The sequence below is a fragment of the Tamandua tetradactyla genome, chromosome 18, assembly GCF_023851605.1.
Source record: "Tamandua tetradactyla isolate mTamTet1 chromosome 18, mTamTet1.pri, whole genome shotgun sequence".
NCBI lineage: Eukaryota > Metazoa > Chordata > Mammalia > Pilosa > Myrmecophagidae > Tamandua > Tamandua tetradactyla.
Window position 1 is genome coordinate 5,567,269 of NC_135344.1, and position 18,862 is coordinate 5,586,130.

An 18,862-nucleotide genomic window follows, 5' to 3' on the forward strand; every position below is an offset into this window, starting at 1 on the left:
AGGGTCTCCTCTCCCGGCACGGCTCCCCGGGGCTCCGGGAAACTGCCCCGTGCGCATTCTGGCACCGGACAGTGGGCTTCTTTCGGGGCGTGCTGGCGCCTCTGGAAGCTTCAGCCCCGGGACCGCCGGGCGCTGCGTCCGCTCCGTCGTGCAGCCGTGGGGCTGAGGCGCCTTCTCTCTCCTCGCAGGGCGCCGAGGGGCAGAAGCCCGGCTTCGGCTACGGCAGAGGGTCCGACTTCAAGTCAGCGCACAAGGGGCTCAAGGGCGCGCACGACGCCCAGGGCGCGCTTTCCAGAATCTTTAAGCTGGTAAGGGCCCTGCGCGGCGTCGGGAGGCGGGGGGAGGGTGCCCGCGGCGGGGGGCGGCGCGGCGCGGCGAGGACGTGGCCTCGGGCTCTCTGGGCTTCCAGGGCGGAGTTGCCCCCGGTGCTCCGCGGTGGTTTTCGCTCCGCCCGCAGTGCTGAGAGGTGCCGGTGGCTTCCAGACCTGGCCGGGAAGCCCCTAAACCAGCGCTGCCCAGAGCCTGGAGCCCGCTCCGGGTGGCCTCTGTGCGGTAGGGCCCTTGGGTGGGCCCAGAGCGCGCGGGGGCAGCGGGGGAGGCCGGGCCTGGGGCTCTGCGGTCCCGCGCGCTCAGCTTGAGGCCTGGGGGCCGCTTTGTTTCGGGCCCCCGGCTCCCCCAGACACCCCGACTTCGGGCAGAGCTTCCCCGTGTGTAAATCCAAGACTGCAGGACAAGAGGCAGGGACGGGCGTCGGGAGCCCTCGCACATGGGTGGGTCTGGGGCGCTGCTGCCCCTACCGGTCCGGGTGTAGCCTGAGCAAGGACGGGGAGGCGGGGCAAACCGAGGAGGGAGGCGAATGGGGAGAGGGGAGCGGCGGGGCTCGGGGTGACCTATCAGGGGCCCATGGGGGCGAGGTTAGAGGTCACGGGTAGAATTGAGGGCTTTTGTGACACTCCGACTTGGACCCTGGAAGTCGAGACGCCGCGGGGTGCAGGGAGGGGAGGGCGACCCGGCTTCCAGCTGAGCGATCCGACGCGCGGGGTGCAGGGGAGCGAGGCTCCTTGAGGCGCTGCTCGAGGGGACCCCCGAGCTGGGAGGGTCCCTGCGCTGTGCGGGAGCTGCGAGCTGCGGGCTGCGGGGGCCCCACGCCGATTTCGGGCCCCAGGCTGGTACTTTCCACCCCCGAATGCAGAATGGGATCTTCAGGGCAGGGGACGCCAGGCAATAAACATCATGGCGGTTGATGTCCCTTCTTATTTTTACATTAAAATAACCCCAGCTGCCGTTTTCACTTGATTTTAATCCCAGCGAGGCGAGCCGTGTCCTCGCTGAGACCGCGAGAGACAAAGTTATTTGCACGCCCTGCGCCGTCGGGCTCCTTCCACCGCCCGGAGTGTGAGGAGGAGGAGGGCGGCCGCGCGTGAGTGTGCCTGAGTCCGCCGGGAAAGGCGCTAAGAGGGCACAACATACCCCCCGCCCGGGCCCTTCGGGGAGGGAGCGGGTGCGGGAAGGTGTCCTGTCTTTCCGGAGCGCAGGGCGCGTTCGGGTGGCGGCGCTCCCAGTCAGGGCGGGTGGGCGGTGAGCGCAGCCCGGCAGGACGCTGCCCCGCGCGCCCCTCTGCGCCCCCGACGCTGGCCGGTCCCTACCGAGGCGCCCCGCGCCTTCCCGCCGCGGGCTTCTAGGCAGGCCTTGGTTTTCACCGACCGCGGCTCGTGTCGTCGGGTTCTGGGCTGCCGGGGAGAGCAAGGGCGCCCCCTCCCTTGGTCCTGGGCGCGGAGCGCCCGCGGGGGGCTGCCGGGCTGCTCGTCTGGGGGGGGGGGGCCCTGGGGTGGGGCGCTCGGCCGGCCGGGAGCTGCCAGCGAGGCGGGGGTGGGGGTTGGGAGGGAGGCGCCGGTTTGCCCGCAGGGGGTCTGCCCGGGGCTCAGAACAGCGGAACTTGGCGGCCACTGGCGGGGAGACTTCATCTGCAGCCCTCCGCTTACCGGCCTCCGCGATGAGGGGACATCACCGGGCCACAGGCGGCCGCGCTCCGTCGCGGGGGGACGCTGGCCCTAACGGCCCCTCCGTGTGCAGCCCCGAGACCCGGCTTCTGCGGAAATTCCGACCCAGGCCGGAGAGCCCTGCGCGGCGAGGGCCTTGCTGAGTCCGCGACTCGCGGGCCTGCTTTGTGTCCCGAGCGGCGGGGGGCAGGCCGGCCACCCCCAGGCCGAGTGCAGTGACAGAGTAAACGCTGCCTGAGAGGGAGGCACAGAGCGTTTCCCCCAGGCTCGCAGAAGTCTCCACGCCAGGCCCCCCGAGGGCCCCTCGGCCGGGAGTGAGGCGTCGCCAGGACCCCAACGAGGCAGCAGGTGGCCCGCGGCCAGCCCCAGGGTGCCAGCCCGGCGACCAGCTCCAACGCAGCGGCGCCTCGGAACTTCCCCGGAGGGAGCCCATACGTCTGCAGTGGCCACGATTCCTGGCGGCCGCGCGGCCAGGCTTGGGGAGGGGGCGGCTCAGGGCGGTACCCACTGGGCGCCTAGCTGCAGGGCTGTGGAGCCTGCGGCAGCGTCTCGGAGGGTGACCCGGAGGGGCTGGCGAGGCGGACGCGGCTCCATCCCCGAGAGGCTGCGGGACGCGCGCCACCGGCTGTGACATGACATCTGCGAGGTCCGGGCTGCCCCGCAACTGCCTCCCAGGCCAGAGACAGCTCGGAGCGCGCGGGTGTCCTCCAGCACGGTAGAACTTTTCCCAGACATTCTTTTTGCAGGCATTCGTTTTCAAATTTTTAAATTCCCATGCAGCTCCAGGGAAGTTTCGATTGAACAAATCAAAACCAAGTCCAATTGCTACGTCTGTAGTTAAGTCTTAGCGCATTGGTGGCCGGTCGGTGGCGGCTCCGCGCTGGAGTGGGAAGGAGCCTGGAAGGACCCGGCATGGAGCAGCCGACTCCCCCCACCCCAGGCTGGAGGGGCTTAGGGTGCTGGCGAGGGTGGCCCCGCGCCCTGCAGGTTGTCTCCCCGCCTTCCCTCCTGCTCTGTTTAACTCGGTTGAAGAACAGTGGCGAGAGACAAGGCCTCCAATCTGGCCGTTTGCTGTTGTGCAGAGAAAACGATGTGTTTTCCCAATCATTGGATCCAAATGAGCTGCGTCGTGTAAGAAGAATCTCTAAGTTCCAAGTACGGAGACCGGAACGTTTTCCCGTCAATAATGTCCCAGGTGTCCCCTGTCCCGCGTGAGAGCAGAGGAGCTGAGGATGCTCCCTTCGCCCTCCTCTTCCCCCAACAGGGAGTCTCAGTAGCTCCTGCCCCGGGGCTCTCCTGGGAATAGCCCCTGGCAGACCTGCCCTCACCAAGGGACTTTTCAAAAGTGCTAAAGAGCGTGACAGAGACAGCGTGGCCGCGGGTGGCTTGGCTGAAGTGGCTCAGGCCCTGGCTGCGGAAGGGGGACAGGTAATGCCAGCCTCAGAGTGTGAAGGAGAAAACCAAATTAAAACATTATTGGTAGGTTCTTGATAAATTGCAGGAGCGAGAACAGAAAACGAAGTCAATATTTGTTCCCTCCACCCTCGGGAGATGTGGAGTTGTTAAAAAGGCCCCTCGCGCTGGGTGTCTTGCGAGAAGAGTAGAGGGTCGCTCCACTTCAGACGGATGTGCTTTCTTTCATGCAACTGTTGGATGACGCTTCAGGAACAAGGCACATTTTAAAAAGTGTGATGCCAACGACGCATCTCGTAGCAGCTCACAATGCGGTGGGGCCAGGCCTCCTCTCAGGGGCTGCAGAGGCTGCGCCAAGGGCCTCCCACCGCTGCTCGTCCAGGCTCAACCCAGGAACCCCCTCGAGCCCCCAGCCTGGAGGCGCCGACATTCCCAGGCCAACCTGAGACCACTCACCCAGCGTCCCTGGGGGACTCTCCGAGTCTGGCATCCTTGTGACAAGCAGCTTCCTTCAGGGAGTTGGCTAGCACAGCCCGGGGCTTATCTCCCCTGAAAAGCCAAGGACTTGGGCTGAGTTAGGCCCAAGGGACGAGAACCGCGGTGCTGCCCATGAGCAGGGTGCCTCAGGTGCCCTGGGCTGGGTGCCACTCAGGTGCCCTGGGCTGGGTGCCCTAGGCTGGCTGCCCAGCAGCTCATCTCAGCAGCTGGGATGCAGTGAAGGCTCTACCGTCTGGTAACCGCTTATTTCTTACCCACCCTGTTTCCGGGGCCTGCTGGAATGGATGGATCCGTCTTAGCCGGGATCCCAATGCCAGAGCGTCTGGGGGCTCCTGGGCAGCGAGGAGGAGGGCTGTGGGGGCGCTGCCCATGCCTACCCACCTGACCTGCCGCTTTCCTTCCTAGGGCGGAAGAGACAGCCGGTCCGGATCCCCCATGGCCAGACGCTGAGGCTGCACCCCGAGTCCTGCTCAGCTTCTCTCTCCCCTGCCCCACCTCTACTACCACCCCCCCCAGACCCCTACAGCGCCCCTAACCCCCTGCGCTTCCCTGGCTTCCCGGGGCTCCCCCGGCCATCAGGCCACTGGAGAAACAGAAACAAAATGGCCCCCGACGCTCCTGGGAACAGAGGGGCGGCCGCAGGGGTCGGGGGTGCCCTCCTTCTCTGCTTCCCCACTGGCCAGCAGACTCGTGCTCCCTGTTGGGGCACCCTGGGAGCGAGGCCGGGGCCCAGGGGTGCTGCCCCGGCTACTCGCCCCTGCCCCCTCCCGTCAGGGACACTTAGGTTTTGCTAACAAGACCAGGGCAGGTGGGAGCTCTTGGTACGTGCAGCTTTGAGTCCAGGTGCTGCCAGGGGGGGCTAGGTGCTGCCAGGTGCTGCCAGGTGCGGGGGGGAGGGGCGCTTTCAGCCCGGCTGCGCCCATGCCCCACTGGCCGGCTTCGTGGTTGGAGGAGAGAGGACAGGGACGTCAAGCTTGGGCGGGGCATTTGCCTCAAACAGGAAACAGGACCTTGGGGCACCCAGGGGGCCCAGGGTGTGCGGCCGTGCTTCCAGAAACTTCCATGTGTGCCCCAGGAGCCCAGGAGCAGGATTTCGGGTGGTCTTGCCCTCCCCAAAGGAGAGCTGTTATGACTCAGGGGCGCCCCCGCGCCCTGGCAGTGGAAACTGTGACTTTGGCTTAAGTGAGGCGACATTTGTGTGTGGATGAGGACAGGGCACCTTGCCAAGCACTAACCTCAGGGCGAAGATAACTGTGTGGGCTTCCGGCCCCCAGACGTACCTAGAGACCACCTCAGGACTGCGCCAGCCCAGAGCCGCTGCCCCTGCGGGCCGGGTGTGGCCTGGCCAGCCCAGAAGGAAGGTGGGCTCTCCCCTGCGCGGCTCCCTCCTCCACGCTGACACCTCCCTAAGCTCCTCCCTCTAACTCACTGAGCCTTATTTTGATTTTAGCGTCTCATTCTCAGCCTTCCGGAGGGCCCCCCCCACCCCCGCGCTGGCACCGGTCCCCCTTAGAGCGAGCACAAGGGAGAGGCAACTCAACGCCAACCCGCATTCTTTTAATTCCATTCTAATCCTGAGTGTTTACTGTGGGCTTAACATAATGTCTATTAATCTAGGGCCTCGACGATGAGAGGGTAAGAAAAAAAAAAGTAAAAAAAAAGTTCAGAAAACAAAACCTCCAAATTGTTCAATGCGAGCACGGGCAGTCTTTGAGCTAGACTGTGGGCGGTTTCCCAGCGCTGCCACCCTGGGGCCTGCCCCAGCGAGAGCGCACTGTGCTCGGGGAGCGAAATAAAGTAATAGATGTTAATGATGTCTGCATGGGTGTTTTGTTTTGCATCCCTGTTTGTAGAGGGTGAGCCCCTGTAAGCCACAGCCACAAGGATCAGTGGTTCCTGGAGAACCCATCTTCCATAAAGTCGAGGCACAGAACCTTCCAACAGATAGTTTATGCGTTAATAAGACAAAGTGGAAGGGAGGTTACTGTTGGGGCATGGAGTCCCTGGATCACAGGGAAAGGGATTTTCCATTTACTTTTATGTAATCTTTAAGTATATTTGCATTTCATTTTGCTAGTGTGACATCCTTTTCTCATGAAGGAGGAACGTCTGAAAAATTACTGTTACAATTTGTTATAACAGTAGAGATGTTGACGGTATTGTTACTTTAGAAATTATGGGAATGCCTTTTTCCAAAAGATAACTTTAAGGCCGATTTTGCCTTGTTTTTTTGTTTCTTCTGTGACAGAACTGCTGGTTCTTTTCTTCATTAACCAGTGGCTCTGAGGCATGGAGGGGCCCCAGCTCTGGGACAACCACAGATACAGACAGGGTTCTCTCTCTGGTCCAAACACTTCCAGACTCAAGTGTAGGGAACTAAGAACAGAAACTGGGGAAGTTTTGTATTCATTTATTCCAAAAACAGGCAAACTGCCCACGCACGACAACGGGAGCTTCTAGCAGTGGGGGCAGTGAGCTCAGAGCTGCCACCTTCTCTCCTTCCTTTCGCCACCCAAACCCCTTTGGATTGAGAAATTGGAAATTTGGAATTGGCAAATATATTTTAATATTACACATACAGAAGAATGTATTACATGGTCAGCTAAGGGCATATTACATAGTAATACAATATTCTAATAACCACTTTACAAAAAGACAATGCAAAACAGGGGCTGAGTCTATGGGGTCACCAGGGGCTGTCGTAGAGAAGGAAGCTTCCACTTTTTTCCTCGCAGTGAAAAAACACGAGTGCTTTGCGGTTGGCTCCTCAATCTGTACAGCCACCCCCATGCCACCCCACCCAGATTTTCCGAACACCCCCACCCCGCCCCACCCCACCGACTCCGAATTTGCCTCCTGACCAGGTCCCAGCCTGGGCCTGGATGCTGCCGCAGGGGGTGGCCCGGCCACCTAAGATGAGGCCCTGGCGGCTGATTGGTGTCCTTGAAGACGCTGGCCTGTGATGTGGCCAGCGGACTGCACCGCCACGGGCAACTGGCAAGGGCCATGAGAAAGCAGGGGCTTCCAAAACGCTTGCTAATGAAGAGGTCGCTGAAAGGGATAAATCTTTTCTTCCTTGCTTGGGGGAGGGGAGGGCAATGAAGGCCAGGACCCATCTGTGTGAGGAGGGCGTCAAGCAGGGGGTGGCCCTCTGACGTCAGGAGGCGGGGTCCTGATACGCAAAGGAAGGAAGCTAGAATTAAATCTATGGTGGTGGGCGTGGCAAATAGATGCCAAGGTATGTGTACACGCCTGTATACACACACACTCACACCCACATACGCCCTCACACACACATGGTCCTACATGTTCACACTTGCACATACACACTCAGCCTCACACATACGCCTACTGTGCCCCACTGTCCACCCACGAGATAACTGTGAGCACGGCCAGCCCTCAGTTTCTCAATGCCACCCTCCTCTATAGGGACAGGGACACCCCGGAGAAATGCTAACTCCACGGCTGGGCAGGGAAAGAAAAGAACAATTTAATGTGCTCAAAAGTTAGAAAGTGCTCCCGGTGTTTAAGGTGGCTGTATCAGAAGGACTAAAGCCACCTTGAAGGAGACCCTATCGGCCACATCTGGGATGATTTGAACATCAAAATAAAAATATAAACATATGGAGTTACAGCCCATTGAATCACATACATTTCCAGAGACCCAAACCAGCACAAATAAATACAAGATTAAATAAGTGAGGGAAAAGATAAAGTTCTTCCCTAAAGTAGCATACCTACTAATAAGTGTAGAAGGAATGACCAAGTTAGAAAATGACTATTTGGCAACCATTGGGCAAGAAATAGTAATGGATGCTAAAATTAGTAAAAGAAGGCATGCAGTTTATGGTCTCCAGGCATCTCGCCTAGGACCTAGGCTTACAAAGGAGGAAACTGGTTGCAGTGGGGTCACCTGGCCTTAGCCAGGTGGTGGACACCGCCACCACCCGTCATGGGTAAACATAGGTAGCCTGTCCCCTGAGGACACGGCAGCCCTCCTGCCAGATCCCAAGCACCGGCGCTTGGTGCCACAAGCCATGGGTGCCCGCTGTGGGCAGCCCTGGCAGCACCCAGAGGCAGCTCGTACCTGCAGGGCGGTGGGCCGGATCGTACCCAGTGGGGCTCTGGGGTGAAGGGATATGGAGAGCTTGTTGCACTATTCTTGCAACTTTTCTGTAAGTTTGAAATTGCTTCAAAAATGATTATATGAAAGGGATAAAGACTGAATTATTAAATTTGACAAAAATCAGGCTGAAACACCCATTTTTTGGGAAAGAAAGGGCTAAGTGAGGCAGCGGAGGTTTGAAGAATAACTTAGAAAAATTGTATAATAGAGTATTTTGAGGCAGATGGCCAGCTGTCATCCATCTTTACCCAGATTTACCTAAAAATTGGCCAACAACATCAAGGCAAGCTGTTCCGTGGTGCAATAGAAGAATTTCTTCTCTAGAGCTTGGATAGTGTGGTTACTGATGACTGCTCTGTTAAATTATGATTACTAAATTAGTTGTGTTACAAAATCTCTCTTGGTTGGGCCAAAACAATAAAATCAGGCTGAAACACCCAATTTTGGAAAGGAAAGGCTAAGTGAGGCAGCGGAGGAGCACATGCTCTCGCCATCCAACAAGGCTTGGGGACTCAGGAAGTCAACAGAGCAATAGGCTTACACGAGGTCTCGGCCAGCACTGTGGATGAGGGACAGCGGTTACCAGGATGTCGGAACATGTCCCTCCCCTCGCAAGCTGCAGCAGGGAGACCTTAAGGCCTCCGGAGCCCATGAACAGCCCGTGATTGAGCGCTGTGAGGGGCCTGAGAGTTGACCCTGCCAGCCTTGCAAGCTTGCAGACAGAGTCCCAGGTCCCAGAGGCAGGCAGAAGACACGAGTCTCCTGAGTTAGAGACAAAGGGTGTGAGCACTCACAGCCTCCGCAGCCAGAGTATAAACAAGTATTTGTGCAAATCCCAAACCCCAATTCCCCTAGGCAGAGCCCTGGGGGCCCCGTTCCAGGAGAAGGGGACAGCAACCCTCCTGCCCTTTGCCTCAGGGAGAGCTAGGAGCTCTCTGTACCAAGCGAAACAAGCACGTCCCTTGCTCTGGAGGAGAGGACGCTCGTCTCCCAGGGCAGTGTCCTTGCCGTATAGATGGCCTTGAAAAGACAATCTGGAGTAAAGACAGGCAGTGCCTTGCTCCTGGGACACACAGAGAGGCAGAGGGCCCGTGGAGAATCGTTTCCCTGAACATTAAGGTCCCTTAACTGGAAATAGAACATTTGAGAGCTAGAAAGGAGTACAATTAATCAACTAATTTTATAGATGAGGAAATAGAGCTAGAGAAACAAAATGAAAATGATAGGCCAGAAAACAACAGCTATTTAGTGTCAGGACTAAGAGAATGGCAGGCCCCACGTGACCTACTGGAGGCTCCGCCTCCTTTCCCCTGACCTGTGCCAGGCATGAGAGGTTGGGGTGTGTTCATGTCTTATATTGTTTTAATATGAACACACTAACATAACAATAGTGAGCAAACGTTCTGGAAAAATTCATCTGGAGAAGCATCTTAAATAGCTGAGGCAACCCACTGTGTAGTGGGAACAAATAGCTTAAAAAACAAAACACCGAACAACAAATCCCCTTCTACTACCCGCAGTATTTTTGAAGCTATTAGGCAGTGTGCCTCTTAAAAACAACCAAGCAAGAAGGAGAAAACAACTTCTTACCATTCCCTCTGAGCCATGTCCAGGAAAAATATCAAAATCATTTTAGTTATTTCTATTTAAAAAGTATGGAGGCTATACTCTGATCTTGGAATAAGGTTATCTAAGAGTTAATTTGGTATTTCAACAGGATAATGATTCTACAAAGTACAAACTTATAAAAGTTTGAAAATATATTTTTTTCTTAAAAAGGGATTATTACTCGAGGCAAACTCTTGGGACATTTCCAAATAGGTAAATCAATGAGACTGATTTTCATTTATTCTCCAAGTCACTCTCCTTACAAATGACAGAGAAAATGGAAAATATCCTCAAGAAGAGAAAATAAGACATCCTCATGCTATTCAAACCCCACAGGGTCTGAGTTTATCCCAAGTCCAGTGTCACTGTATTGCATTGCTCCATGCTAAAAATGTTAACTAAGGAAAAAAAATGCCCGTCTTTAAGCTGTCATAACTCACCCAAAGCCCAAATAAGTAAATATACAGGAATTTTAAATAACACAAAAACTATTTTTATTTTTTAAGCCAGCACAGTTGGCTTTTGGCATAACTGTCCATTTCTCATACAAAATTGGATTAAATAATACCATTCAATGTATAAATAGACCATGAAACAATATTGAAGATTAAAAAAAGGACTCTCCTGTAAAAAAAAAAAATAACTTAAAATTTTTTCTTTAGTGGTGAATCAAGCATGAATCACTGTCATTTTAGAATCGTCAGAGAATACAAATCTCAATTTAATACAAAAGGCTTCATGCTTTAAAGCATTACACATAAAAAAGATTAAATAGCAAAATCTTTTATCACCAGCTGTTGCTCCTGTCCTTTACACTGACTACCTTGATTTTTTTAGTACTTGCAGTGCAATCGGCCAGCCACTTACAAACCACCACAAAGCCCCTGGGTGAAGGACGGTGAGAGAGGGAAACTGGGGTGTGTCCGTGCATTTGTGCATGAGTGTCTCTGAGAAAGTGGGAAAGAGAGGAGGGACATCAGCTCGGAACAATGATGACCAAATATGACACTTCACTATGAATCTAACCAAGGCCAAAAAAACATCTTTGCTTTGCTAGGGACATGTAGGGTTTCTAATCTTGCAAAAAAAAAAAAATTCTGTCACCCCTACTTTCTGAAAAAAAGAGGCAACTAAATCTCAAAATGATAATCTCCATTAGCATATGGTAAAGATATAGAGGCCCCAATCAAATGTATAAAACTACATTAATTTGGGATATGTATGCAGGCACTTTTGAGACTCATACTCCAAAATATACACAGCACCGGCATAGGGATATAGATGAAGGGGCACAAAGAGACCCCTGGATTATCAATCATGTAATTTCACCTCTGCCTCACTTATACGGTAGGTTTTTAAGAAAAAGTTAAACTAGCAAGGATCAACCCTTGGGTTGATTTTATTGGGGGAGAGGGGAGCACAATATTGAATTAGCTTCTGGTAAAAAAATCTGCAAAATGCACATATGAACTATCTCAAAAAAACAATAAACTGGAAAGAAATTTGATGCATCTTACATACTTCCTGTAAAAAGCTGTTCCCTACGTAAATCCTTGTGAGGGCTTTTAAATGTAAGTCTGCATCTGTTGTACAAATGGTCTTCTCAAAGGAAAACTGACAGGAAGACCAGAAATGCACTTCCGTTTTCAGAGTCCTGGACTGAAGTCGGGGGTTGCCAAATATTGTACTAAAGAAACATTCTCTAGTTAAATGCTGGATGCGATGGAAATCACTTATTCCTCGGACAGAGTTTTCACATTTCAACTGGAAAACATTGTTAGAAAAATAAAAGGCGATTTCTGACCAGCCACTGGCTGAACGGGCCGGTGAGTCGGCTCCTCTCCACCACGAGGAACTTGCTTCTCCTTCTGGACTGCGCAAACCCACCTCAGATATCCCAAAAGGGCAAAGGTAGAATTTGTTGGCTGGTGGCGGGGGGCGGGGGGGGTGCAGGGAGAAGGCCATTTGGGTTTACAGGTCTGAAAGGTTTTATTTTAATCTACTGCCGTCAATGAAAGACGGGCCCCGTGCGCGTGGCCTGGTTGGAGGCATCACCTGTATCCGCTGCAGCCTGGCCGGCAGGCAGCAACACCCGGGCAGGGCATTCGCTCCCGGCCTACCTAAGTGCGCCACAGGTACTTGACCACAGACGCATCGACTCTGTGGGCTCAGGGCAGCCAGGAACTTGCAACAGGCACCCAAGTGTCCAGGGTTTTGTTTAATTGGCCAGAAATTAAAAAACAAACAAACATAAACAATTAAGAAGAGTAATGATATTTGAGTAATACTCTGCTAACATGTAACTTGCCTGTTGTTGACCTATACCCTATTTGTTTGCATTTTGAAGCTCTTCAACGAACTTGTAAGGCTAAATTTTCATTGTCTGGATTCTACAGGGGAAGATACCATCAAACATCAAAGCTCTTCTCTGTTGATTCCCATACCTATTTTATAATATTTTAAAAGAAAAAATTAGTCATTATTTCCTAACTTCATTTTTTACTTATTATTCCAAAGTATATGTGCTATGTTATGCTGAGATATTTCTAAAAATACAGTTATCTATCCTTAAAACCCTGGTTGTGTGTGGGACTAGACATCTCTTTTCTGAGGAGACTTTTTATCACTTGGTAAAGTTAAACATCAACTCGTACACCATGAAGGGGTCCAGTGAAATCAGGTCTTAATAATTTTTGCAAAGAAGCAACTTTTATAATTAGAAAATTAATCCCCCAAATACACAAATGTCTTGTGTTTGCTAATAAATTGAGAAAAGTCACAAAACACTTTGATAGATTTTTTTTCTTTAACCAAAATAAAGTAGGCTTTAGATTCACCCATTAAGGCCTTACTTCAACAGCAACTACTGAATACAATCCGCTAAACTGGACTTTCTATACACTTAGGAATTAGAGCCTGTCCTGAGATGGCATTTAATGCTAAAAACAAAATAAATAAATCCAGCAAGAACAAGAGTCCAATAATTTTAACTTTGGGGATACCTGGTCTGGTCATCAAAATTAATCAACATTCCTAAAACAGTTGAATACAAAATTGTTTTTTAAAAAAAGTGCAATAAAAGTAGAACCTTTAAAACTCTAGCATAATTACAATTATTCTAAATACTCTGCTGCCAGGTATACACACTGACATTCAGGGAAACCTCAGGATTTATAATAATCCAGTATCACAAGAGTAAGTCAAATAAGGCTTTTCTTTCCTTAAAAAAATATACAATACACAAAGCAGTTTGGAAAAAAAAAAGTAGTATTATTTAACAGTTTTCTGACTTAAATATTTTCACATAAAAGTTTTCGTATCACCATCAATATTACTTATATACATAAAGCCAAATGTGAAGAACAAAAAATCAAAAGATGCTCTTTCAAAATAACAGTGAAATGTCTCTTTCTTTAAGAATCTGAAGGGACCTTTCTCTTAATATACAAAGTCCATACAGTATTTATAATAAAACTAGTCTCTTCTGAAATGAAGGAGGCAATGAGAGAAAAAAAGGCAATTATTTTTTCAGGAAAAAAACCCCAGCTTTTATATTACAATGAAAAAGATATCCATTTATTAATAAAATGAATACAATACTGATCTGGAAGTGCTTGTAGGAAGGTGAAAACTCTGATGATCTCTTTCTGTAATTGGAACTAGTACTCATATTTACAAAATATACTGTTCAGCCACACAGAGGCCCATATATCTGTATATTTACATATGTATTTATATATAGAACATATAAATAATTTTGAAGGAAAAATTAAAATTAAGTAAAGAACTTTCCGTCTTTGGAATGTTACAGGAATGACGTGCCCTTGGCTCCAGCATGGGGCGGGATTTGGTGTGGGACATGTTTCACGTGGCAACGCTGATGATGCTAGAGGGTTCTTGAAATAAAAAACACATCTGTTGATGCAGGAGGGGAAACCATGGACGTTTATGGATCCTGATACTTAAACTGCAAACATATTTTTATCTCCTGAGGTGGACAGAGCCGCGGTCACTGTGTTCCTGGGTAGCGGGTGTGGATCCCACTGTCTTGGTATGGCTTGTGCTTTCAGCGACTGACGGCCCAGGTACCCGGCCGCGGCCCCATGCAGTGAGCGCCCACACCAGCCCGCACTGGGATTTACCCTACTCCCCGCTATGCCCTCGGTTCCGCCTTCCCGTAGCTAATGATTAGACATCTGCAATCAGAGAGGATCGGCCCAGCCACCTCTCAAGGCATCAGTTCTGCTAACTGACTGTACACTACAAAGAACCCATTTCTACCAACTTTCAAAACGCACAGAGAACAAAGTAGAAAGGACTTCCCTGTGTTAGGATGTTTTATCTGAACTTCGTGCACCTCTCTTAGGCTTGTTTCTTAAGCTATGCTTCTTACAACAGAAAGCAGGAAGTAAAATTTACATACTGTTCCATGTTAACTTTTGTCTTTGATAATACAAAGAAATCACACTACAATGATAGTAAGATCCAGTTAAGAAATTCTTTTTTAACTAGATACACTGGCCGTGGAGTAGAAGATGAAACTGCCTGCTGTATTGTAGTACCTGAGTTCAGTGATTTGTAGACACACAAGAATAATACATTTATATTTTTTCCCAGTTTTCTTCCTATAAGTCTCTGAAAGACAATGATTCTTTAGATAATTTTATAGGTAAAAATACTATTGTATTAACATTTATAACACTTGACGCTTCAAAACTGAAGTTCCAAGTGCTTTGTTCTTCACAAACTTCAGAAATGTTCTTCAAGATCTGATCTAGACTGCATCAGAAGACATTGGCGAGGCCCTGCCACTCGCCCGCCGGCTCCTGCACCACGGTGCCCAGGTGGAGCGCCCGGCTCAGCTCCTCCCCCTCCGGCTCCTGCTGGGCGGCCGGCACCTGCAAGGGGCCTGGGTGTGGCCGGGAGACAAGCACAGGGCACGGATGCTCAGACCGCCCGCAGCACAGCGCAGCCCGTGGAAGCGCACACTTCCGGGCACACGACAGGACACTTTACACTTCCTTTCCAGCCCCGCGCACAGAGGAGTGATCTGCGCGACAGATTAGGACTGGGAGATCCCTCAGTGCCAGGACTGCACGCTCTCAACCGTCAGGGCTCTACACGGCCAGGGCAACACGCCCGGTTTTCCAACAGGGACCCCCCCGCCCCACGTCCTCCTCCTCCCCCCACCCTCCTCCTCCTCCCCCCCCCTCCTCCTCCTCCCCCCCACCCCCTCCCTCCTCCTCCCCCCCACCCCCTCCCTCCTCCTCCCCCCCACCCCCTCTCTCCCTCCCCACCTCCTCCCCCCTCACCTGCGCAGCCGTGTGCGCGCCTCACGTGCAGCTTCATGTTGCTCTTCTGCGTGAAGCCCATGGCGCAGAAGCGGCAGCGGTAGGGCCGCTCCCCGGTGTGCTTCTTCATGTGCACCTGCAGCGCGCTCTTCTGGTTGAAGGCTTTGTCGCACAGCGTGCAGTCAAACGGCCGCTCCCCTGCGCAACACGCACGCGCTCCGTCTGCCGAGGGCCGGCGGGCCCCCAGGGAGCGGCTGCGCCCACCCCCACCTGCACCACACACCCCACGTCCCCTGCAGAGACCTGAGTCCCACCTGCGTCCAGACGTTGACGCAAAGGCCGTAAGGGCTGAGAACATCAAACCCACTGCATGCCTCTCTTGGAGGTTTAAGTTCATCTTCATCTCCAAAGATCTCCCACACCTGCGGCCCGGCTGCCCCCAGGCTCTCCTGGAGGCCCATCCCCAGGCTCCCCACCCTGGTTTTTAATTCTGCGCTAATTAAAATGAAACCGAGGGCCATCCCCTGGTGGCTGGCAGTGCCCAGAGGGACCTCAAGGTCCCCATCCCAGGGGCTGCGTGCTCACAGGACTTCACAGGCGTCACCGAGCTTCCCCAGTAAGGCTGGGTGGGCTCCAGCTAGGCTCACAAACCCTCAGAGTTGGGGGTGGCTGAGGAGCCAGAATCTGGGGCGCAGGAGGCCTGGGAGCAACGCTGCCCACATGAGGAGGTGTGTCCCCAGCAACTGCCAGCCCTGAGGCAAATGACGGGACCAACTGCCCCCAGAGCCTTCAGGGCAGTCCCCAGTCTCATGAGGGCCTGAGTGGGGGGCCCTGACAAGCCCCAGATATCTGGAGAGGCAGAAAGGAATCGCTCAGAGGAAAGCCTTCCCATGACAGAGAAAGGCTGCCTTTCCTGCGAAAGGTTTACTTTTCTGTAAACCTGTAACGTAGTACATCCCCTTTAAGAAGTCTGGTCCATATCCGGGCACTGCACTCCAGCAGCCTTACACACTAAAACCCAGGGTGCGAAGGGCAGGCCTGCGAGGGGAGGACCGAAGGCGGACGCAAGCACCGGGAAGCCGTGGCCCCCAGCCTGGGCATAGCTCAGCACAAGGATGCCCTCAGAGTTAGGCCCACATGCCGTGGGGTCAGCGTGGCTGCCCTCACAGGACTGACGTGGCGAAGGGCGACCCCAACGGCAAGGGACGCTGTTGAACGCTCAAGGAACTCGCTCACAGAGAAGCCCGCAGACTAGGCAACCCCTTTTCCACCCAAAAAGGAAGAACATGCAAAAGGCATTTCCCTAATGCAACATATGGCAACCTACTAATCTAAAAAGTTGTCTTAATTCCCATCGGAAAACAGGCTGTCACACAGATTTTTCAAAACAAAGGCTATTAAAATAGAAAGCTACCACTGGCATTACCTGTGTGGATGCGGCTGTGCCTCTCCAGCTGGCTTGGTTTGGCAAATGCCTTCTCACAGCTGTCGCATTTAAACACTCTTGGCTTCTGCGAACTTAAAGAAGGCCCGGCCTGGTGTGTCTGCAGGTGCTCCTGTTCAATTACAGACAACACCTAAGGTGAACACACCTTTTAGGGTCATAACAAAACCTGACAAATTTGAAATGGCAAAATAAAAAAAAACAAACACAAAATTTCTACATCAGTGGCAGGGACAAAATCAAAAGGCTACTCTCCAGCTCATCTTTTCAAGGATTAGCATAGACCAGTAGGTGCAGTGGAAAGGGTGATGGGCCTGGGGCTGGCTGGAGAACTGGGGTTCAAATGGCTTCTTTCTCATCTGCTGGGTGATCTTGGCCGAACGCCATTTCCTCAGGTCCAGCGCTGGTACTCACTCCATCGCAACATGGTGATGAGTTAATGAAAGCAGTGTGTGAGCAAAGAGCACGGTGTAAGGCACTCCAGCCCAGCTGCCTTGTAACAGGCTATGAAAATTTCAGCCCCTTGACTTCCAGGCGACTAACCCTAAACCCCAAGAGTGGAGGCATATGAGCGTGCTGAGGTGGGCCTCTACGGGGAAGCCCCGGGTGGACTGCTGGCAAACCCTCGAGTCCCGGAGTGCATGCCAGCGGTGACAGGATACTGCACAGCCTTCTGAAGTCCTGCTCGAGTCCGATGGGGGTCTTTGCTTCTGAGGCCACAGAAGTATTAACACACCGGATTCCACAGGGATGTGGCTAGAGTAGGTGAAATGCTCTGGAAGTCCCTGCAGTCACAGGCATGCTTAGTTTCTTAGGTGCAATAATTATCCTTATAGAGTTATCATCTTCAGGGCTGCTCCCTTCCCTTTAAAATACAAATCTGAGCACGGGCATGTTTATTGAGCGCTGCCCACATGACAGATGTGGTGCTATCTGTGCTACATATGTCATGTCACTCAAGCCAGGAACAAACAAACCATTAGATGAGAAACTGGACCTAGGGAGACAAAGGGACCACCCCAAGATGACAGGAGAGGCAGAGCCAGGATGTGAATTTAGCGCTGGGTCCAGGGCCTGTACCTGTACCCACCAGCTGGACTGCGCTCATCTTAAGCGACTGAACATACACTCCCCCTGTGCCCTCGGCCATTCCTGCCCTGCTCGTCTGGACCACACTGAACTGTGACCCCAGCAAACTCCAAGCCTCTTGAGGACGGAGCTGCTTATCTCTTAGCACATTTTTTTTGTGCGGGGAGGCCCTGGATGTTGGCTGGATGGGCAGAAGGAAGGAAGGCAGGTAGAGGACTAGCCCGTCAGGTGGGTTGGGGGATGCTTTGGTCAGTGCATCCTGTTTCTTAGGATGGCTCTGCTTCTGGAGAGCTCCAGAGAAGGGAAGTGCCTGTGGGCAATGGGACCCAAGCGGAAAGCACCAGAAACGTGGCTGCTTCAGGCAGGCTGCTACAGAGGAAATACTGGCACAGTGAGTTTCTTCCCGGGGAGCCGCTAAGACTGCAGTTGTGTGTGGCGAGGACTGCAGACTCAGGTGGAGGCATGTGCCTCAGAAGAGGAAGGTGGCTTGAGGGGCACAGAGACAGTGCTGGCCTCAGCCCGCAAAGGCCTGTACCTGGGCAGAGGCTGGGCACCTTTCTCCTCTGCCATGCCCCCAGCATCTGGTACAAGGCAAGCTCTTGGGATATCTGTGGAACTAATGAGTGAATCAAGCAAAAGGGGGAAAGAGGGTAGCTTTCTCCTACTGGGTTCTGGTGGGCAGAACCCAAAAGTATGGGTGGAGTTAGGGTTGGGGAGGCTGATCTTTTAATTTGAAAGAACACTTGGGAAAGGACACAAAAGAACTTGAAAGTTGTGTGCTTTTTACTCATCACTTTACATCCTTCCATGTTGCCTAGTTTTTAAATTTTCACCATGTGACGATTAAATTTAACCTCATCACCATTTATCAGAATGAGGAGGGGTTTATCTGGATGCCTTCCAAGTTCACATTGTCTGTGTCTTTATGGACTGTCACAGACATTCCAGAGGGTGTGAGCTATTTATTTTTTCACATGGGCAGGTACCGAGAATCGAACCCGGGTCTCTGGCATGGCAGGTGAGAACTCTGCCTGCTGAGCCACGTAGCCCACCCAGCACGAATTCTTTTTGAGAAGTGTCTTTAGTTAAACACATCCTAAAATATCCACGTACTTTTCTGGAGATGCTTGTGCTGGTTTAAAATGATGTATGTACCCTTGGAAAGCCATGTTTTAAACAAAATCCCATTTTCATAAAGGCAGAATAATCCCTATTCAATACTGTATGTAATTAGATCATCTCCTTGGAGATGTAATAAATCAAGAGTGGTTGTTAAGCTGGATTAGGGGAGACATGTCTCCACCCATTTGGGTGGGTCTTGATTGGTTTACTGGGGTCCTATAAAAGAAGAAACATTTTGGAGAATGAGAGATTCAGAGAGAGCAGAACATAA

At 52.3% G+C, this 18,862-nt stretch overlaps 2 protein-coding genes across 13 annotated transcripts in view; one reads left to right on the top strand and one right to left on the bottom strand.

Annotated features, from left to right (window-relative positions):
• MBP (myelin basic protein) overlaps positions 1 to 5,722 on the top strand; it is a 104,295-nt gene extending 98,573 nt beyond the window's left edge. For all 4 annotated transcript variants that reach the window (XM_077135193.1, XM_077135195.1, XM_077135192.1 and 1 more), the window contains 2 exons: positions 189 to 308; positions 4,317 to 5,722. In XM_077135193.1, coding sequence (XP_076991308.1) covers positions 189 to 308; positions 4,317 to 4,361 — 165 coding nt within the window. In that variant the 3' untranslated portion in view covers positions 4,362 to 5,722. The remainder of the gene's footprint in view (positions 1 to 188; positions 309 to 4,316) is intronic.
• Positions 5,723 to 6,789: 1,067 nt separating this feature from the next.
• Positions 6,790 to 18,862, bottom strand: part of ZNF236 (zinc finger protein 236) — a 190,625-nt gene continuing 178,552 nt past the window's right edge. For 7 of the 9 annotated variants that reach the window (XM_077135198.1, XM_077135203.1, XM_077135202.1 and 4 more), the window contains 3 exons: positions 16,363 to 16,492; positions 14,958 to 15,134; positions 6,791 to 14,554 (listed from right to left, as the gene is read on the bottom strand). In XM_077135198.1, coding sequence (XP_076991313.1) covers positions 14,430 to 14,554; positions 14,958 to 15,134; positions 16,363 to 16,492 — 432 coding nt within the window. In that variant the 3' untranslated portion in view covers positions 6,791 to 14,429. Of the gene's footprint in view, positions 14,555 to 14,957; positions 15,135 to 16,362; positions 16,493 to 18,862 lie in introns of all 9 variants that reach the window. The other 2 variants (XM_077135205.1, XM_077135204.1) reach the window with 1 other exon arrangement.